General features: G+C 41.2%; 2 protein-coding genes across 4 annotated transcripts; one reads left to right on the top strand and one right to left on the bottom strand.

Annotated features, from left to right (window-relative positions):
- Positions 1 to 1,713: 1,713 nt before the first annotated feature.
- On the top strand, positions 1,714 to 2,139 carry LOC110906072 (ubiquitin-like protein 5). Its single transcript, XM_022151391.2, has one exon. The coding sequence runs from the start codon at positions 1,841 to 1,843 to the stop codon at positions 2,060 to 2,062; it is 222 nt and encodes a 73-aa protein (XP_022007083.1). The 5' UTR covers positions 1,714 to 1,840; the 3' UTR covers positions 2,063 to 2,139.
- Positions 2,140 to 3,273: 1,134 nt separating this feature from the next.
- Positions 3,274 to 6,291, bottom strand: LOC110904291 (auxin response factor 10). Of its 3 annotated transcripts, none has more exons than XM_022150134.2 (5): positions 5,917 to 6,291; positions 4,489 to 5,603; positions 3,707 to 4,401; positions 3,575 to 3,640; positions 3,274 to 3,461 (listed from the first exon to the last, which is right to left on the bottom strand). In XM_022150134.2, exons 2-5 carry the CDS (start codon positions 5,572 to 5,574, stop codon positions 3,377 to 3,379), a joined length of 1,932 nt encoding a protein of 643 aa, XP_022005826.1. In that variant the 5' UTR covers positions 5,575 to 5,603; positions 5,917 to 6,291; the 3' UTR covers positions 3,274 to 3,376. The 3 variants fall into 3 exon arrangements, with proteins under 3 accessions (XP_022005826.1, XP_022005824.1, XP_022005825.1); XM_022150132.2 differs by having other exon boundaries at positions 4,489 to 5,678; positions 5,917 to 6,290; XM_022150133.2 differs by having other exon boundaries at positions 4,489 to 5,675; positions 5,917 to 6,217.
- Between the last annotated feature and the right edge of the window lie 15,786 nt (positions 6,292 to 22,077).

The raw sequence follows: 22,077 nt of genomic DNA, 5'->3' as shown, positions 1-22,077 counted from the left end.
TTGGTTTTATAAGATAATGTATAGATTAGTAATAACAATCGATTATTTTAGAGTTAATTGCCATTTTAGTCCCTGAGGTTTGTTTAAATTTACCATTTTAGTCTAAATAGTTTTTTTTCGCTTCTGGGTCCCTGACTTTTCCCTTTTGTTGCCATTTTGATCACATGCCCTAACTCCATCCAAAAACCTCATTTTTAACCAGGGGTATTTTTAGGATTTTCATTTTAAATCTTTTCAATTGCCATTTTGATCCAGTTCTAAAAAATCAAAAAAATTCTAAAAAATAAAAAAAAAAATTCTAAAAAAAATCATAAAAATAAAAAAAATTCTAAAATAAAAAAAAAACTAAAAAATCAAAAATATTCTAAAAATAAAAATATCACAAAAATAAAAAAAATTCTAAAAATCAAAAAAATTCTAAAAATCAAAAAAATTCTAAAAAATCAAAAAATTCTAAAAAAATTAAAAAAATTCTAAAAAATAAAAAAAATCATAAAAATTCTAAAAAAAACAGAATCAGAAACAAGTCATTGCAGAATCAAACAAATTTGCACACAAATCTGTTATGTTCACTAAAAAACAAATCATATTTGCTGCTGTGTTTGGTCGATGATATAATTCATCAGTAAAATCTGTTCGAGTCCGTGTCCACTATAGAATCTGATTAAAATCAGATTATACGTTGTTACGTTCGTTGCAAATCAGTTTGTCCGCTGCAAATATTAGTACAGATTGTTTGGTCGAAGTTGAGTAGTGTTGTTAAGTTGCTAAGCAGATTTGTTTAAATTGATTAGGAAACAAGGTGGTCAAATATCAGCAGGGTACTGTTTCGTTTGGTTCTATACCGTTTTATTCGACTTTGTTTGTATGAATCAATAGATTCAGTACATTCAAGGTTTTGAGGTACATACGGTTCAAGAAAGTTAATCCGTATTCACAAATCAGATTTGTTTTATCCGCAAAAGTTTGTAACGGATCCAGAAATCAGTTCTTTCACTGCAGATTTTGTCAGTTCACTACACTATAAGATTCATTCGCTGATATATAATTCAATTTTTTAGAATTTTTTTGATTTTTTAGAATTTTTTTGATTTTTTAAAATTTTTTTGATTTTTAGATTTTTAGATTTTTTTTATTTTTAGATTTTTTTATATTTTTGTGATTTTTTTATTTTTTAGATTTTTTTGGATTTTTTAGAATTTTTTTTTATTTTTAAGAATTTTTTTGATTTTTAGATTTTTTTTATTTTTAAGAATTTTTTGATTTTTAGATTTTTTTTATTTTCATGATTTTTTTGATTTTTTAGATTTTTTTTTGATTTTTTGGAACTGGATCAAAATGACAATTGAAAAGATTTAAAATGAAAATCCCCAAAATACCCCTGGTTAAAAATGGAGTTTTTGAATGGAGTTAGTGTATGTGATCAAAATGGCAACAAAATGGAAAAGTCAGAGATCCAGAGGCGAAAAAAAACTATTTGGACTAAAATGGTAAATTTGGACAAACCTCAGGGACTAAAATGGCAATTAACTCATTATTTTAATATGTAATTGGTTTAGTGTATAGATTAGTAATAACAATCGATTAAATGAGGAAGGATCAAATTACGTATTTAACTTGGATTAGTTTTATTTTTGCAAGAGGAATAATATTCCAAAACTATCTTTATAATCAAAGAAATAAGAGGCAGTTATTAGTGGTTATCAACGGTCCAAATTAAGTCTTAAAAAAACCCAAATTGTTACGTGGCTCTGGAGGCCTCTAGAAGCGTCCACATAATCGCGAATCTCCTATATGAGTTGAGTTAGGGGGGCATGAATTAGCAGCGTGTTAGAGGAAGATGATCGAGGTGGTGTTGAACGACCGGTTAGGGAAGAAGGTTCGAGTGAAATGCAACGAAGATGACACAATTGGCGACCTCAAGAAGCTTGTGGCCGCTCAGACCGGAACCAGACCCGATAAGATCCGGATTCAGAAGTGGTACACTATCTACAAGGATCACATCACCCTTCAGGATTACGAAATTCACGATGGCATGGGCCTCGAGCTCTACTACAATTAAAACCTTATGTAACTAATGCTTTCAATATAATAATTATTCATCATAAGTAAGAATGGTTATTATTTTGTTCGTGTAAACATTCGGTTGGTGGGTATTAATTTTGTTCGTTACACTAACAATATAATACAGGTATTTGGTATAGAAATCGAAAGAGATATACCCAAAAGAATATTGACTCGTTTGTACATCACTATTTATAACTCAGTGGTTTGGGTAAAATATAATTGAGATAGGTACGCGCACATCGTAACAAAATTCTCAAGATTTTATAAAAACGCCACATCTAAGAAATTAAATGGATTAATGGAATAAAATGAATAAAAAGAAAACAAAAAACACGGGATGAATATAGAACAAAAACAAAAGATTGTCAATTTAGAATTTAAATAAACTTAACTCTTGTTACATCTGAAAATAGTGCTTGTGTAAGAGTTGATATGGTTCTAACTTTTTAAATTAGTTTTTCATATTTTTTCTTTATTTGTGAGCTGTGAAATAGACACACCAGACACCACCCAGTTCCAGTTGGTAAAACAAGTGGTTGTATGTATGTATGTATATGCACATGGCAATGAATTGAGGTTCAATCAAACACTTGTTCTCTCCTGAATATGGCAGGCAGGCAACATGTGTCTCTAGATAATTAAAAGAATCGGGGAAAAAATCATCTTACTTGTCTGCAAAACAGAACATTTTTTTTTTTTGTGATTTAATTATTTCCAGGACCAGTCCAGCGTTACACTGACCACCCATCACGTTGCACTCCGATATATGCTAATTTTATATTTTATAGAGTGATGAATTCACACGTCACTTAATTACTATATCCAATTGATATTCAGGTTGAAATTCTTAAATTTTGCTTCATTTTTCCATTAACACTCTCTAGTTTCAACTTTCAACACAAAATGCTTATCAAACTATTTGAATTTCTTAACAAACTTAATGCGGTTTGTGCAATCGTTACTAATCAAACCAAAGGGTTTGTGTGACGAGTTTGAAACCAATGTGTCTTGTCCGTCACACCAACTTCAAAACCAGCATCGACAGCGGGCATGGATATGGTAGGTAGAAAGTTATAATCATACATTTTACTTAACATCAACGAAAGGGAACCCGCCCCAAATTAGCACGCTTCTGGTACTAGCTAAAGTTGGGTGGTACAGATATTATATAGCAAACAAAAACCAAATGAAAAGAGAATATGTATGTATGTATCTAACATGAAAATCATATTAGGCATCATGTCAACATGTTTTTAACATAAACGGCTAAGTTGATAACAAAAATTAAATGCAATGCAACATTACATTACTATGCAAATATGGTCATATGGCCTGCCTGGTGGTTCGACGAGTCAACTCCATGTTCACCACTTTGCAGACCTGTATTCCATTTTCTACAACAAAACAAAGCAATCATATATCAGAAAAATTAATAATGTATAGTAGATGTCAGTAAGAAGAATTAAAAAAAAGTAAGTATAATTGAAGATAATCTTTTTTTTTTCACCTTATATCACCATGGTTGCATGCATCCAATGGAATTGTCAGCCTTCTAGCCTTTCTCACAAATTCACTGGACCAAGACAAAATATACGTAAACAGGCTACAAAATATTGAAATACCATATGAAAAAAGTTACCTGAATGGTTCATCACCGATTCGTTTGACATCACCTGCTGAATCTTTATACATCACATCGCTAGAATTATCAGTTCCAAACAAGTTTGCTAGTGTTCCCTTAAGTTGTTCATAAGACTCGAGAACAGAAAGGTCAACGGTTCGCCCAACATCTTCTGATTCCAGAAACACTTTGCAGTGACTGGTACCGCTATCCAATCCATGATCGGTACGATTCACATTCATATCAATCTGCTGGTCAATGTGTATCGGCTGACCAAATAGTAAAAACATCGGTCTCTTTACCTTCTCATCACTTTTGTCCAACTTAGGACTAGAAGTTCCCATGGTAAGCAAGCATGATACATCATCATCATTGCCATCACCATCATACGCGCGTGAATCGAGGTGGTTGAGAGTCGAAGGAAAACGACCCAACTGAAGTTTGTGGGTGGTAAGGTTGAGATCCAAAAACGGGATCCCAAATCGAGCATGCCTGGCTCCCTGAATGCTTGAAAAAGAACTAAGGGGATTGCTTGAAAACGGGTGGGTCGGGGTTCGCGCCTGCGGAAAATCCGGGGGTTGCGGTAACCGTAGCTTCTTTCTCTGTGGGGAGAACGGTGAGAGATGAACGAGTGGCATACTTGACACCACTTCAACTAGCCATGGACTTACTCTCTTCACATTTTGCAATAAATCTGGTTCATCCCAACTAACCTGCATGTTACATAGCAATATAACCAAAATATTATATCAATCACATAATTCTTAAATGCTAACAGAATGCAATGATGTATATGTTACCTGTAGAAGCCGCCATGGAGAATTAGGCCAGTGAAAAGGATCAGCAACTTCAACAGAAGATACGGTTCCCATGAACCAGCTTATACGTGACGAATCCTCTGTTTCAAATGCCATTTTGAACCTCATTCCAGCACACCATTGTCTGCTTAGTGAAGCAGTAAAAGAAGAAGCTTTCACACAAAATTCTGGAGTGTTTGCACGTGGGTAATACGCAACGTCAAACGGTTGACCGTTGGCAGCAAGGGATGCAGCTTCGATAACATCTTCAGGTTTCACTTTCCCCCATCCGTTAGAATAGATATCTCTGTTACTGCTGTTTCTTATAAAGTTGCTCTCATTGTCATGCAAGAAGGAAGAGACCCCACCGTAGAAAGAAGCAGAGTTTCCGGAGTAAGAATTCCAACCGGATTGGGAATCAGAGCCGCTAATCCCCCCTCGTTTAGCGCGTCTAATTCCAACACAAAGATCTCCATTCTCTGCCCTCACAAACACAATGGAATCACCAGCAACTAGTTTCTTGTGGTTCACGAAAGTACTCCACCCGGTAGTCAGAAGATGTCTTCTAGGAGTTCCCCTATAGATATGCCTAAACTTCCAAATCTCCCCATGAACATCCTTAGCGATCACCGTCTGAACAGGGGGCTCAACTGAATAATCCAAACGAGGAAATATCGTCTCCGCACAATACCGAGGGACAGAAAACCCCCCACCATTGTTGGCATCAGACTGTGTTAACGTTTTTGCAAAAGAAGAGGGTTTCTCTGAAGAATTAAACCCTCCACCTACTAAAGCCCCATCGTCAACATCCCCACTGTAACACACATCACCATTTCCTAGCGGAACCAACCTAATTTTAGCGTAAACCAGGTCTGTTTCCAAATCTGCTTGAAACTTAACATCAATCACCCTGCAAAGAACGTACGCCGGAACCCTAGGAACAACACTAAAATCTACATTACTATGTGAATGTTCAGCATGACCCTGAGGGAAATAGTAAACACTCGAATTCGGCAACGGCATTTGAATCATCCCACCGGCACATGCGTGCCAAAGTTGAGGGTTCACCCCCTTTTCAACCTCCCCCATGCTTCCCTGCTGCTATCTAGATCCCTAACCTTCAAAATATGTTCTAAAATCACTAAAATCAAATGCAGATTCCTAATTAGGTCCCTTCTCTATCTCTGTTACTGCTGTAATTAAATTTTGGCAATATCAGACAAATAGAAATAAACATACACACTTAAAATACAAATACTACAAGCTGAAACAGTACTCACATACAAACACATAACATAAATTAACTTAAAAGTCTAGGTCAAAAACAGGAATATAGTACGTAGCGCATGCGTTAAGAGTACAGAGAGTTGAAATTGAAATATCTGAAACTACAATGATTATCTACCAATAAAACCCTAACGAACTCTGTACCTTCAATTGCACCTCCATTAATAACCGATCTGCAACAAATCACACATTTAGCGGCTCTACAGCATCACATCCATCGTTGATGCTCCGAATCACTCGGACATCTTCAGTACGTACTCATACACACAGTGACAGACACACGAAAGCACCAGAAGAGTGATGAGCCATTGCAGGTACCTCCAATACAAAAGTTAAAAAACTTCCACCCACACACACACACACACACACTTTCTCTCTCTATAACACTCACTCACACACTTTCTCTCTCTAAAACACACACACTCACTCTTAACCGCTAAGCCCTACCAGTAATGTGAAATTTTGTGTTGTCTGTTGCATCTCCTTTCTATACTTTCTCTCTCTAAAACGGAATAAGTCATCTTACAAGTTAATGAATTCATTTAATACATTATTATTGTTATCATTTTAATTTATTTGTTGGTAGAAAAAATGAAATTTAATATCTAGGCTTAAATAAAGTTCATTAAATAACGAAGGATAAATGTTCCTAGTAATTTAACATAGCATGCTTGAGTGGGTGTGTATAGAAAATAATTTAAATAATAATGATGTCCGAAAATGTCACTCTGTCGTACTCTACACTGTATGAAAGATACAGTTGTGATTTTCTGTAAATTTAATTTTATATTTATGCTTTATATTTGGGAAAAATAAAATACCAAGAGTACCATTTACTCTCGTGTACAATCTTGGGCCATACATATCGGTCAAATGATAACATTAGTGAAATTGTGGCACGTGTCTTTTGATCACTCACATTCATTAATCAAACATATATAATGGTTAAGGGTGTCCGGAGTGGGCGGCAAACTCACTCGGTAAAGCGGTTTACCGTGTGGTAACACCGTCGTTGATGGGTTTTGGCGATCGGTAAAGATGGAGAGGCGGTGAAGGGGTATGGCCCCAAAAAGCCGCGCAAGCCTTCATCAAGGCTGCGCGCAGGGTCATACTCCTTATTCAACAATTCTCTTAGTAGCAACCTCGTGCGTGCTACGCCACATTCCACTAACAAGGCGCGAGGTCCAGCCAGAAGGGAACTACAATTACGACACTTAGCATTCTGATAAAGAGTCCTCAGTACCTGTAAAACTGCGCAACCTAGTTCTATGATCAGCAAGAATCGCCTAATGGTTGCAGCGCAAGACCAGAGTCGGTAGATACAAAAGGTCCAGGTGGCAGGAAAAAGGAGCCAATCCGCATCCTGCAGGCTCTGTTCAATCGTGCACCACGATCGTCTGACGTGCAGAAGACGAAAGGTACATAAGGACGCCTACGTGGCACCAATCAAAAGGCAGAGACATCTGCCCCACGATCTCCACTTGTCTGCTGATGGCAGAAGGACAACAAGGCCGACAGCAGCGACACGTGGCTCCAATCAAGGCGTGCCAGCGCCGGAGAACTTCTAGAAGCCATTAACGGTCGACACCAGTGAGACAAGGAGCATATCCGCTATGTTGTCGCCTTCCGGCCCAATGCCCATCAGCCCACATCCTCTTACACCTCTCTGGCTATAAATAGAGACCTCACTTCACAGGTTAAACATTCAATTCCCTATACTCTCACTCTTAATACTTAATTATTTTCCCTAAGCAGTCGCTTATTCTCACGCCGGAGCCCGGTTAAGAGGGAAACCCCCATATTCCCCTCTTAACGAGTAACGGTGTTCTGTTTTGCAGGATTAGACGTTCCAGACGAAGCTTAGATAATCATTAGAAGATTAACCATCATGGTAGAAACATAAACCCAACTGATTAGTCTCAATTAGTTCTGTGTTTCTTCAGGCGGTGAACCTTCACTGAAGCGGGGAGAGGGACGGAAGGAGAGAGAGAGAGGGGGTGTGTGGTGGGATCCATGCCTTCTCAACCAATCACACATTTTTCCTTTTTTTAAATAGTTTACCAATTCATGAAGTGTCTAACCATTACCAAAACTTTTCAGCATAGTTTAAACTCTTAAGGTTGAATGATATGACACACTCTCATTGGTTGATTTTGAAGTTTACTACTCTCAAGTGTTTAACTACTCCTTATACCCTAAGTGATGCTAACCATGCATTAAAAAAATTGTCATGTGAAAGCATTTGATTGTCAAGTGATGGTAATCATGCATTAAAAAAATTGTCATGTGAAAGCATTTGATTGACTGTCTAAAATTGAATAGGAGATGGGTTTTTGCGTCATGAGGGTGAGGGCAGCCACGAAGAGCCTCTCACAACCACTCACTTGAGCGTGACGTGGTGTTTGTGTGGTAGTGAGTCTAGCGTGGTAAAGCTCATAGTTGGGACTATGTATCATTACTTATGGTTTCACATTTAAAATAAAAGAAATATATGGAACAATACATCGACTAGGTATTATAGAAAACATTAATCTAATGGAAAAGCCCAAACATATTCAAGACAAAGGAATAAAATTCAGGTATGGAACCATATAAAAAGTGTATAGTTTAATAGTAAAATAAGAGTGTGTGAGTTGCCTTTTTATAAAAAAAAGGTATGGAACCATATATGTGATTATTCTAAAACTTAGGTATGAGACAACATATAACATTTGTTATAACCCGACTTGATCCTCTAAAACCGAACATATTAATATTTATAAGCTTGATAAGCGTTATTTGGGTTTTTATTACATTTCAAGTTGGTTCGTATTTGATTGAGCTAAGATAGGGTTTTGGTTAATGAGAAATGAGAACCCCGATGGTTATTTTTTAATTAGTTAAGCAAAGGTGGCTTTATTCTCCAAGTTACAAAAATTATGGGTGGAAGAAGATTGAAAGGGGGCGTTTTTGTTTTTGTTTTATTTTTTTTATAAAACAAATCAATTAAATATAAAAAGAAATTTATATTAATTAAACCAATAAAGACAATAACAATCCTACTAAAAACGTAAAATAAAAAAATACATCGTTTAATTTTCATCCTCGTTGTATCGCGGAAGACTCCATATGTGTTCAACCAAATCCGCTTAAAGGTTGTGGGGCGTGGCACTAAGCGAAACAGATTTTCAAGAGAATCCACAACAACTATTAAATGACGATATCTTTAATGTTACTATCCCATACTACTAACAGATAAAACAAAAACAGTCATTACATATAATAAGCTAAAAAACAAGTCTATTCCGACAACTCTGATTTTATTGTGGGTTTCTAGACTTCCTAACTTGATCAGCATAGCAAAGCATTCTATCAACCTGTCACATACGTCAAGATAAGGTCAATACATAAAATGTAAAGGTGAGTACACAAGTTTGAATAGCATATAGTATGAAAAGCGTTTACGCATAACCAGCGTGCATCACGTAACAGGCGAAGCACGTATGCCACACCCAACCGATGGCGGAATCATTGGGGCATGGCACTGAGCGAAACAGATTGTCCAGAAGTTTCCACAACAACTATCATTACTATTTAGTTTAATTAATACGTCCCATACCGTATCCCAAATAATAAAACAAATTATTACAGATAACAATTAGTCAATAGACTTGTCGTCACTTTTCGACTTTCAGGGTCGTGTTTCTGCCTCGATTCTTGGGCATTCAACACGCATTCCCTAGGTCATGCTTGTGAGTTCAGGTCGTTGGAGTCCGTCGAGGCTTTGGTGAGAAAAATAAAATCCGGAACAAGTTGTCAAGGTTAGGGTTTCACCCCTAGCTTAGCAACTTCTTCCTTGTTTTAGTAAAAATTGAGGAGATTATTCATCAAAATATGGATTTCACTCCTGATTTGGTATAATTCTCCTCGTTTGTTATTGAAAGAAATGAGAAAACCATTGATAAATTGGTAAAATCAGCATTGATCAGACAATTTAGTCGAGAGTTTGCGGTTTTCACACCTAGTCCCGACTAAATCGCTTGACTTTGTTCGAAAATTTGAGTGCGTGATAGCGAAGAGTAACAGGATATAGCACAAAAGCTTGGTCTGTTGGTTCCTAACTATAGTCTAGGTCTCTAAGACAACGACCCGGACTAGGTCGTGTCTAGCCTAATTCCCTATAGTTATGGCTCTGATACCAATCTGTCACACCCCAACCGATGGCGGAATCATCGGGGCATGGCATTGAGCGAAACCGATTGTCCAGAAGTTTCCACAACGACTATCATTACTATTTAGTTTAATTAATACGTCCCACACCGTATCTCAAATAATAAAACAAATTATTACAGATAACAACTAGTCAAATATTCTGTTCCGACAACTCAGATTCAAATATGAATATTGATCAAATGCTTCTAGAGACTCGATCTGCAAGATCTACAGACAACTATGCTCTAGACGCTTATTCTAAGATCGCCTTCCTAGCAGATAAGCATCCTAATTTCCTGTCACATACGTTAAAATAAAGTCAATACATAGAATGTAAATGTGAGCATACAAGTTTGATAATAGCATATAGAGTTCAAAATAGTTTACGCATAACCAGCACGTACACAGAGGAAAACGAAGCATGTTAATTATCGACATGGATCTGTCGATACCAATGACTGCGGGTTGACTGTCCGAGACAGTTCGCAATACATGATTACCACCGTAATCCATGCAAGTAATTGTCCTTAACAACCCCCGTGTGAACGGGTGCTGAGTCCAAACTATAGTACTACGTCGTTAAGGCAGGTAGACAGCATTCCACGTGTAAACATAACAACAAGCATTCATTTAGTCACGTAATACATGCAGAACGGTTAGCGTTTAAATAATTGAGTAGTGTGTTCGATTGTGATTTAGATAAGTAACGTATGTAACACCCAAAAGTGCTAAAGCAAAAAGGGTTCGAGTATACTCACAGCGATTGATTGATGGATTGAAGGGAGCGCTTGAGAGTAGGGTTAGCCTGAATAGTTCGATAGCATAACGATGAGTAACGCGTTAAATGGAAACAAGTGATGATGGGTCGAACAGCCTGGTCGATCGAACTGTAGGTTCGATCGAACGGGTTGTTCGTTCGGTTAGACAGTCCGTTCGGGCAGCCTGTTCGATCGGCCGGTAGGCTCGATCGGTTGGACTGTTCGAGTGGCTTGTTTCTTCCTTTGAGTAGGATGTGTTTGTGTATGATGGCTTGTCCTTTTGAAGTTTTCGTTGTAGTATTTGAGAACAATGAAGTGTTCTTACCTTTCCGGTCGATCGATCGAACAGGCCGTTCGATCGGCCGACTTAACCGATCGGTTTGACACTTCAGTAGTAAGTCCTCAGCAGGATGTCACCTGATCGGACAGCATGTTCGATCGTGTGGCACTCCAATACGTCGAACGAGTTGAAAATCGATTAAGTGTTGAAGCATAGTATCTCATGATCCGAAGAGTAATTCAACCCAAACCGTGGTTCGATCGAACCGCACTTCGTTCAATACTAGGCTCCATGAAATTGTTAAAGTGTGGGGCCATGTGCTAGCCGATCGGCTGGCCTGGTCGATCGGCTGACATGTCCGATCGGTTGGGCTGTTCGTTCGAACAGCCTGATCGATCGGTCAGCATTCTGACCTGGTCGGCCTGTTCGTCTAACACCTGGCTGTTCTGATTGTTTGACGTTATATCGAGGTATTTTGACAACGAGCTGAACCATGGCACATTCGTTCTTACTTGTTTCCCCAGCTCGGACAGGAATCACCCAATGTCCGGCCAGTGAACGGTTCAGAACGGTAGTTTAACGTTTAACCCGAAGTCAGTGAACCTCGTAGATAGAGTCCGAATCTTGAACCACACAACCATTAAAATGATTTGTGAGTTGGCTCAAGCTTCGTTTCTACCGGTTTGAAGGCATTGAGTGTAAAAGAGTTGAAAGAAAGTTGGAAATCCTTCTTTCAATCATTCACACCATGTAAATGTTCAGATCTGTTATAGATCTTAGTTTGTTTGTGTGGAAATCGGCTAGATCTAAGTGATTCTTGGTGGATTGAGGCCAAAACATGAAGTTCTTGAAGAACACCATGATGACATCATCCTAGAATACTTAGATCTTGATGATTTCACGGTTAGAAATCAAGATTTGAAATATAGAAAGGTGTAGGAGTGTGCATAGATCAAGAAAGTACAAGATTTGGGATGAAATCTTACCGGGATTGAGAGAAATCTGAGAAATAGTGAAGAACACGAGCTGGTCGGTCAGAGGGTTTCCAAAAGTGGAAAGAATGACAATGACAAGCCTATTTATAGGCTTCCAAAAGGGGAAAGAGCTGGCCGATCGGCCAGGCATCCCGATCGGATATCCTGTTCGATCAGACAGTCCGTCCGATCGGCTGGGCTGTTCGATCGGTTAAGAGCCTGATCGATTCACAGCCTGCTTTGAGCGTTCGGTGCGACGATTTCTGATATTTCGATTTCGATTGAACGCGATACGAGTATGATAGAGTTTCCTATTTAAATTACTTTTAATCCCAACCACTATATCTACATACAAGCATCTATATTTCACACTATCCTTTCGCTACCATTCATCATAATTTGATTTCGATTGAGTTTCGAGTTTCGATTTGATTGATTACCACACATAACATAAAGTAAGCACGCACAGGTAACACGTAAGGCACACACACGCGTAATATAACACCAAATTCGCATAATTCGAGTTTCGAGTTCAATTGATGATTCGATTAGCTTGATTATTGATTGATTGACTTTATCGCATTGTTACTTCCTACTATTCACAATCGTAAAGCGTTTTGCGTCGATTAAACATTCGATTACTTCGATTCCTTTAATTAACAACACTTACTCCACAAAATACAAGTAATAAAACATAAAATAGACTAATTACAGTCAAAGAAGTCAAACTTGACTTTGACTTTTACATTCGATAACACGGGGTGTTACAGCCTCCCCTTGTTTAGGGAATTCGTCCCAAAATTAGGCTGAAAGCTGCACAGCACCGTGAATGATCTTACCAATTTCTCGCTTCAGATCTTCATTTAAACAACTGCGGGTACTTAGCCCTCATGTCGCTTTCGAGTTCCCAAGTAAACTTTGCGCCTCGTTTGCCTTCCCATCGGACTTTCACGATAGGGATGCGCGAGCGTCTGAGTTGCTTGGTTTGGCGATCCATGATTTCGACAGGCTTTTCTACGAAATGCAGCGTTTCGTTGACTTGAAGGTCGTCGAGAGGTACAATCAGATCATGATCAGCTAGGCATTTTCGGAGGTTTGACACATAGAAAGTCGGGTGGACGTTACTAAGTTCCTCCGGTAGTTCGAGTCTGTAGGCGACCTTGCCGATCCTTTCCAGAATCTTAAAAGGTCCAACATATTGAGGCGCTAGTTTCCCTTTCTTGCCGAATCTGACCACACCCTTCCAAGGTGATACCTTTAGGAGTACGTAGTCGCCAACGTCAAATTCAAGGGGCTTGCATCTTCTATCGGCGTAACTTTTTTGTCTATCCCTGGCTTTCGACAAGTTATCTCGAATCTGGAGGATTTTGTCAGTCGTCTCTTGTAGTAGCTCGGGACCAGTTAGTTGCGAATGACCGATCTCGTGCCACACAATAGGTGAACGACATATTCTTCCATATAAGGCCTCAAATGGTGCCATTTGTATGCTGGCATGATAGCTGTTGTTGTACGAAAATTCGACTAACGGCAGGTATTTGTTCCAACTACCACCGAAGTCTCTGACACACGCACGGAGCATGTCTTCAAGAGTACGGATCGTCCTTTCAGTCTGTCCGTCGGTTTGAGGATGGAATGCGGTACTCAGGTTAAGCGTCGTACCAAGAGCTGCTTGAAACGTTTCCCACAATCGCGAAGTAAACCGAGCATCACGGTCTGAAATGATGTCACGAGGCGTACCATGATTACAAATGATCTCGTCGGTGTTGATTCGGGCTAGTCGTTCTACCTTGTAGTCTTCCCGTATTGGCAAAAAGTGGGCTGATTTGGTCAGGCAATCAACTATAACCCAAATGCTGTCGTGACCTGATGGCGTGGGCGGAAGTTTGGTTATGAAATCCATAGCTATACTCTCCCACTTCCATATAGGGATTGGAGGTTGTTCGAGTAAGCTAGAAGGTCATTGATGTTCAGCCTTAACTCTCGCACACGTCAGGCAACTTCCAACATAAAGAGCGATATCCCGTTTCATGCCCGACCACCAGTACTTATAGCGAAGATCCCGGTACATTTTATCGGCACCGGGATGAATAGAATATCGGGATTTGTGGGCTTCGTCCATTATAATCTTTCGTAAGTCGGTCCACTCAGGGATCCAAATTCGGTCCAGATAATAGAAAATCCCATTTGCTTTGCTTACCAGCTGAGCTCCATCGTGATAGATCCTCTCTATCTTCAAAGTGCGTTCGTTAAAACAAGCATGCTGGGCTTCGCGGATGAGGGTTTCGAGATCGTGCTGGCTTGGGTATTGCGAATATTGAGCAAATAACTCCGTCTGCTGAGCGCATCGGCAACAACATTTGCTTTGCCTGGGTGATAACGAATCTCACAGTCGTGATCGTTAAGAAGTTCTACCTATCGTCGTAGACGCATGTTAAGTTCTTTCTGGTTGAAGATGTGTTGTAAACTCCTGTGATCGGTGAAGATCGTACACTTGGTACCATACATGTAGTGTCGCCAAATCTTCAATGCAAAAACAATTGCGCCTACCTCGAGATCATGGGTTGTATAGTTCTTCTCGTGGATTTTGAGCTGACGAGATGCGTAAGCTATAACCTTGTCCTGTTGCATGAGAACACAGCCAAGACCAAGGTTGGAAGCATCACAATAGACAATGAAATCGTTGTTTCCGTCGGGCAATGTTAGAACATGAGCATTACAAAGCATATGCTTGAGGGTTTGAAAAGCAGACTCTTGTTCGGTTCCCCAAACAAAAGGCTTGTCTTTATGAGTAAGGGCGGTAAGCGGCACAGCGATTTTAGAGAATCCTTCGATAAATCGTCGATAATAGCCCGCTAGTCTGAGAAAAGAACGAACTTCGGACAGGTTCTTAGGCGTAAGCCAGCTCTTAACTGCTTCAATCTTCACGGGATCGACATGAATACCTTGACTATTAACGATGTGACCCAGAAACTGAACCTCCTCCAGCCAGAATTCGCACTTGGAGAACTTGACATAGAGTTGATTCCCCTGGAATAGCTTGAGAACCAAACGTAGATGTTGCGCGTGTTTGGATTTCGACTTGGAATAAATCAAGACATCGTCGATGAACACGATGACGAAACGGTCTAGAAATGGCTTACACACATGATTCATCAGATCCATGAAAACCGCGGGTGCGTTGGTTAAACCAAAAGGCATAACAACGAATTCATAGTGGCCGTATCGAATTCGAAAAGCGGTTCTAGGGATGTCTTCCTCTTGAATGCGTAATTGGTGATAGCCTGAATGAAAATCGATCTTCGAGAAACACGTAGCACCTTGCAGCTGATCAAACAAGTCATCGATTCGAGGTAGAGGATAACGGTTCTTGATGGTTAGATTATTCAATTCCCGAAAATCAATGCACATCCTGAACGACCCATCCTTCTTTTTAACGAAAAGGACTGGTGTGACAGCTTGAACTTTAGACTCACTTTGATGTAACGTTACGTACCTATATGACACTTTGAGTTAATGAATGTTACGATGTTACGTACTTATGTGGACTTGATTGTATAATTGAATGAATGATGTGTTATGTGCATTGTGTATATTGTATGTATGTCAATAACCCGAACCACACATCAAACCCGATCGCACAACACTCACACTCGCATAAGCCTAAGCCTTTGGGCCGTTTTACTTGTGTTCGGACTTCAAGGGCTGCCCAAGTAGGGGTCGGCCCATTGCTTTTCTTTTGCACGTACAAACATACACACATGAGGGGATTTCACCTCATTCGTTACAAAACATAACACACACAAAAACCCTAGACTCTTTCTCTCTCTCGGTTGCTTGGAGCCCGACGGCAAGAGCATCCCCTATTCGGATCACCCTCTTCTCCTTCCCTAATCCGGTTAGTGATTTATGTTGTTGATTGTATGTTATTGTTTGTATGTTGTACCGGAGATGTTTGCTTGATACCCGAAGGATTCTTGTTAACATGTTGCTTATGTTAATAGTTAATAGTGGTTGTTAATCGGCTCACATGTATGGTTACTATGATTGATTATGTTATTGCATCATGATTAGGATGGAAAGGATGTAATCGGCTGTTATGTATTGTCATAATCGGATGTAGTTGGTAATCGAGATCCATGTCAGAATGTTATGTATTGTTAAGATGTTGTTTATACTATGATTAGATTAGGGTTCATGGGTTTTGGGGTTGCAATTGTTCTGTTTGATCGATAATGGGTTAACCGAATAATGGGAATTTTGTTAATTGATAATTGTTGTATAAAGAAACTGTTGATTGAAAGGATAAGTATGGAAACCATTTAAATTAGTTGTAACCGATTGCTTGTTATCCGGATATGTAAAACCAATCGCACAACTAGGCTGAATCACACAAGCCCACTCGCACAAACTGGTCCGATCACACAAGCTGATCCAGTCGCACAAGGCATTACCCAGTCGCACAAGGGGAATGTCGTTTAACGGTTGGGCCTTAGAAGCCCAGGACCCAAGCGCACAAGCCCAAACCGCCTGATCGCACAACACCGAGTGGATCGCACAAGTTGGTGTGGATCGCACAAGGTGTTGGGCCACACACATGTTAGATGTTGTTAAGATTGTTGGGCCGGACAGCCCAAAGGTTCAGACGCACAAGCTCATTTCCCTGATCGCACAACCCAACTGTCGCACAACACGAACTGGATCGCACAATGCCATTTGTATGATAATTATTGGGCCGTGAATGTTTAAACTGTTTGTTTGTTTGATGGGCCGGGTATGGATTGGGCTCAGTCATGAGATCGCACAAGATGGTTGGGCTCGCACAAGCTCTTTGGCCCAACCATCCGAATCGCACAAGTGGTGTATTTAATGTGTTGACAGTTTACGTGCATACGTGTTTGTTATGATGTATACATGCACTACTTGAACCGAACCTGACTAGTGTGATAACCCTGTTAGGACGTGATTGATCACTGTTAGTTCAAGAACCCTCTTTTGTGTATCTGCCGAGCAAACCAAGGTGAGTTCACACAGCTAAGGCATGGGATTCCTGGGTTGGGAATTGGGTTGGAATGTTTGTTGTGGAATGATTACTCGTACTTACGCAATCACTAGACTATAGACCATCGTCCTCAGGATAGTCAGGACACTTACGTAAATCCTGCGTAAACTAGTATCTGCCATTGTCTCCCGGGTCGGGAGGACACTTACGTAAATCCTGCGTAACCTAATACCCACTACTGTCTTCCGGGTCGGAAGGACACTTACGTAAATCCTGCGTAAACCCCACTTGTACCACTGTCCTCGGGGAAGGGCACTCACGTAAATCCTGCGTGACCTTGTACGTATTCCTGTTCTCGGTTTAAGAAGAACACATGGTTGCAAATAGTCTAGTAAGTACCATAATGGGAAGTCCCCGTTAGTAAAGATAAATGTGGGAATCCCCCACTAGTAATATATATACGAGGCTTGGGAAGCCCCATTAGATGAACTTACGCATTACTGTTATGAACTTACTTTCTGTGAACTCGCTCAACTAGTTGTTGATTATCTGCTGCATGCCTTGCAGGACCTTAGGTACATTCTGGGAGCTTGCACAGGGAGGAGCAAGTCGTTGTGGGCATATGGATCGTGATTACTTATGGCATTACATACATTAATACTTATGATTGGGTTTTTACATTAATGCTTCCGCTACACTTAATTACGTTGGTTTGATAAACACCTTTCGTATTGAGGGTTAATTATTACTATTTATTACATGTTCAATATGATTGGTGGCTTGATCCTGGTCATGTCACGCCTCCAAGCGGTGATACTCCGCATGCTGATTTTGGGGTGTGACAGATTGGTATCAGAGCCATTGGTTATAGAGAACTAGGTTTTAATACGGGAAAACGTTTTTTATTAAAACCAGACTATAACCAGAACAATGCTCTCAACGATCCACAACGACGCTTCGCTCCACGTGCAAGACTCGACATCCTAGGTAATAAGGTTCATGATTATTGCCTGCTTGCTAGAACTATATAGAACTTTGCTCGCATTACACTTAGATACACATGATACTATTACATGAGAATACCTACGTGCTTACACTTTTCTGTCATCGCCCTACTCGCGAACCATTCTCACATATGCTACTTTTACAATGAAGATCATGTCTGGACAAATTAACGTGACTCAAGCCCAGCTAGAGGCTCTAGTTCAAGCTCAAGTTGCTGCGGCACTTGCAGCCGCACAAGCAGGAGGTATATCCTGTGGTTATAGCACACACTAGGATCTTTAGATCCTACGCTCCTAAACTAGCCCCTGTAATTAAACCTTGTCCTATTCGTACACAATAGGTCAACTAGCACAGCAACCAGCCTGCAATTTCAAGCATTTCATGGACTGTCGTTCCAACACCTTCAACGGCACGGAGGGAGCGGTTGGACTCCTCCATTGGTTCGAAAGGCTCGAAACTGACTTCGAGGTGCATGATTGCCCTGAGTCTCGTAGAGTAAAGTTTGCTACTAGGACACTCGAAGGTGCTGCATTAACCTGGTGGGAAGCACAGGTTCAGATGTTAGGGCTGGCAGCGGCTAATGCCACTCCCTGGAATGAGTTTAAGGATTTAATTAAGGAAGAGTTTTGCAGTCAAGAGGACATCCACAAACTAGAGGTAGAGTTCCTCAACCTACAGATGGTGGGGTCTGAAATTGAAGTTTATACGAGGAGATCAAACGAGTTAGCCACATTTTGTCCTACTATGGTAGACCCTCCCACCAAACGCATCGAACTGTATCTCAAGGGTCTAGTGCCCGAAATTCAGAGTCATATGACCACAGCTAACCTTGGTACTATCCAGCAAGTCACTCGACTGGCTCATCGTCTCACAGACCAGGCTGTAGAACAGAATAAACTACCGAAACGTGCTAAGACTGACACTGCATATGCTTCTAGAGATAACAAACGCAAGTGGGATGAAAACCTGAGCACGGGATTAATTTTGGTCCAGCCTCTGACGCAGAAGCAAGAGATAGATGACTACCATTGGCCCAGACATCAGTTTTCTAGTAATCATGGGCAGAAAAGATATCGAGGGATTCATCCATGGTGCAACATCTGTAACAGACACCACAGCGGACGGTGTCGCAAGGAACGATGTCAGAGATGTCTCAAGATTGGACATGAAGCTAAGGATTGTCGAAACTCACGCCCTGTAAGTCAGGGACAACGACAACAACAGCCTCAAGCCCCACAGGCTCAGTGGCAGCAGCAAAGTTTTAGAGAATGTTTACAGTATGGTACAAAAGGTCACTAGAGAGACACTATCCACAATTGAGCTGGAATCAGAATCAGGACCACGACCATGGAAGCAGGAACGACAATGGGGCTAGCAGCGGGGGAAACAGTGGAAACAATGACGCCCATGGCCGTGTGTTCGGGATGGGTCAGGGTGATGCAAGGGACGATCTTAACGTAATAATGGGTAAGTTTCTTCTTGTCGACTTCTATGTTACTATGTTGTTTGACTCGGGTGTGAATATCAATTATATGTCCTTGAAGTTAGTCGAATGATAAAACATACACCAACTCCCTTAAACACCCAACGTGTCGTAGTGTTAGTTAATGGTAAGGTCTAGAAGCTGTACTTAGTTCAGGATTGTAATCTTATCCACGCTGGTCAGACGTTCCCTACAGACCTCATTCCTATAGTTCTGGACAACACCTATAGCTCACGCACCGTATCGCGTAACTTCAACTGAACTGGAAGAACTGTCAAAGCAGCTACGAGAGCTCTTGGAAAAGGACTACATTCGTCTAAGCTCTTCGCCTTGGGGAGCTCCAGTATTATTCGTGAGAAAGAAGGACGGTACCTTCGGGATGTGCATAGACGACCAGGAACCCAACCAGGTGACGGTGAAGAACCGTTATCCTCTTCCACGCATAGACGACTTATTCGACCGGTTGCAAGGGTCGTGTTACTACTCCAAGATAGACCTACGGTCAGGGTATCATCAGCTGAGAGTCCGGGATGAGGACGTCTCCAAGACAGCACATAGAACTCGTTACGGTCACTACGAGTTTCTTGTCATGCCGTTCGGGTTAACGAACGCGCCTGCCGTATTTATGGACCTTATGAACAGGGTGTGCAAACCCTATCTTGACGAGTTCGTCATTGTTTTCATCGACGACATCCTGATCTACTCCAAGAGTCAGGAGGAACACGAGCAGCATCTACGCCTTATTTTGGAACTTCTTCGAAAGGAACAGCTGTACGCTAAGTTTTCGAAATGCGACTTCTGGCTTCGTGAAGTCCACTTCTTAGGCCACGTAGTGAACAAGGATGGGATCCATGTTGATCCATCCAAGGTAGACTCGATCAGAAACTGGCCTGCACCACGTACACCAACGGAAATACGCCAATTCTTGGGTTTGGCGGGATACTATAGACGGTTTATAAAGGATTTTTCAAAGATTGCTCAGCCGCTTACGCTACTGACACGGAAGGGTGTCACCTACCGTTGGGGAGACCCCCAGGAAACTGCTTTTCAGCACCTAAAGGATAGACCTTGCAGTGCACCTATCCTCTCCTTGCCAGAGGGCACGGATGAGTTCGTAGTATATTGTGACGCATCCATCCAGGGTCTTGGATGTGTGTTGATGCAGCGCGGCAAGGTTATTGCCTACGCCTCGCGCCAACTTAAGATTCATGAACGGAACTACACGACGCACGACTTAGAGCTGGGAGCTGTTGTTTTCGCGCTTAAGATATGGCGACACTACCTGTACGGTACCAGGTGCACGATTTACACCGATCACAGGAGTCTCGAGCATATCCTTAAGCAGAAGTATTTGAACATGCTTCAACGACGATGGGTCGAGTTACTTAACGACTACGAATGCGCCATCAAGTACCATCCAGGCAAGGCCAATGTGGTGGCTGACGCCCTTAGTCGGAAAGACACTTTACCACGGCGCGTGCGAGCGCTACAGCTTACGATTCAGTCTAGCCTTCCTGCACAGATACGAGATGCTCAGGTAGAAGCATTGAAACCAGAAAACGTTAAGGCAGAAGCCCTACGCGGCTCACGACAGCGGTTAGAACAGAAGGCAGACGGCGCCTACTATGTAACGGGGCGTATTTGGGTCCCACTTTTTGGCGGTTTACGCGAGCTAGTAATGGATGAAGCTCATAAGTCCCGCTACTCGGTACATCCAGGATCGGATAAAATGTAGCACGACATCAAAACTACTTATTGGTGGACTAGCATGAAGGCCCACATCGCTACGTACATTGGAAAATGCTTGACCTGTGCGAGAGTCAAGATTGAATATCAGAAACCAGCTGGCCTACTTCAGCAGCCTAAGATACCTCAATGGAAATGGGAAGAAATTTCCATGGATTTCGTTACAGGCCTACCTAGATCCCAGCGTGGGAATGATACCATATGGGTGATCGTGGATCGACTCACCAAGTCTGCACACTTCCTAGCTATAAAGGAAACGGATAAGTTCTCCACTCTCGCAGACGTCTATCTTAAAGGAGTTGTTTCGAGGCACGGGGTGCCCACATCCATCATTTCGGATCACGATGCACGATTCACGTCAGAACTATGGCAAGCGATGCATAAATCTTTCGGCTCACGATTAGACATGAGCACATCATATCATCCTCAGACGGATGGGCAGTCTGAGCGAACGATTCAAACTCTTGAAGACATGCTTCGGGCATGCGTTATAGATTTTGGCAACGGCTGGGAAAAGCATCTCCCTTTGGTGGAGTTCTCATATAATAACAGTTATCACACCAGCAGACAAGCCGCTCCATTCGAGGCATTGTACGGGCGTAAATGCCGGTCACCTCTCTGTTGGGCAGAGGTGGGGGATAGTCAGATCACGGGTCCGGAGATTGTTGTGGACGCCACGGAAAAGATAGCACAAATACGACAACGCATGGCGGCAGCACGCGACCGTCAGAAAGCCTACGCGGATAAGCGTAGAAAGCCTTTGGAATTTCAGGTCGGGGACCGGGTTTTACTTAAAGACTCACCCTGGAAGGGTGTGGTTCGTTTTGGCAAACGGGGCAAACTAAATCCGCGGTACGTTGGACCGTTCG

The sequence above is a fragment of the Helianthus annuus genome, chromosome 14 (genome assembly GCF_002127325.2).
Source record: "Helianthus annuus cultivar XRQ/B chromosome 14, HanXRQr2.0-SUNRISE, whole genome shotgun sequence".
Taxonomy (NCBI): Eukaryota; Viridiplantae; Streptophyta; class Magnoliopsida; order Asterales; family Asteraceae; genus Helianthus; species Helianthus annuus.
The sequence above is the reverse complement of the archived record's forward strand: the minus strand, read 5'-3'. Positions and strand labels throughout refer to the sequence as shown.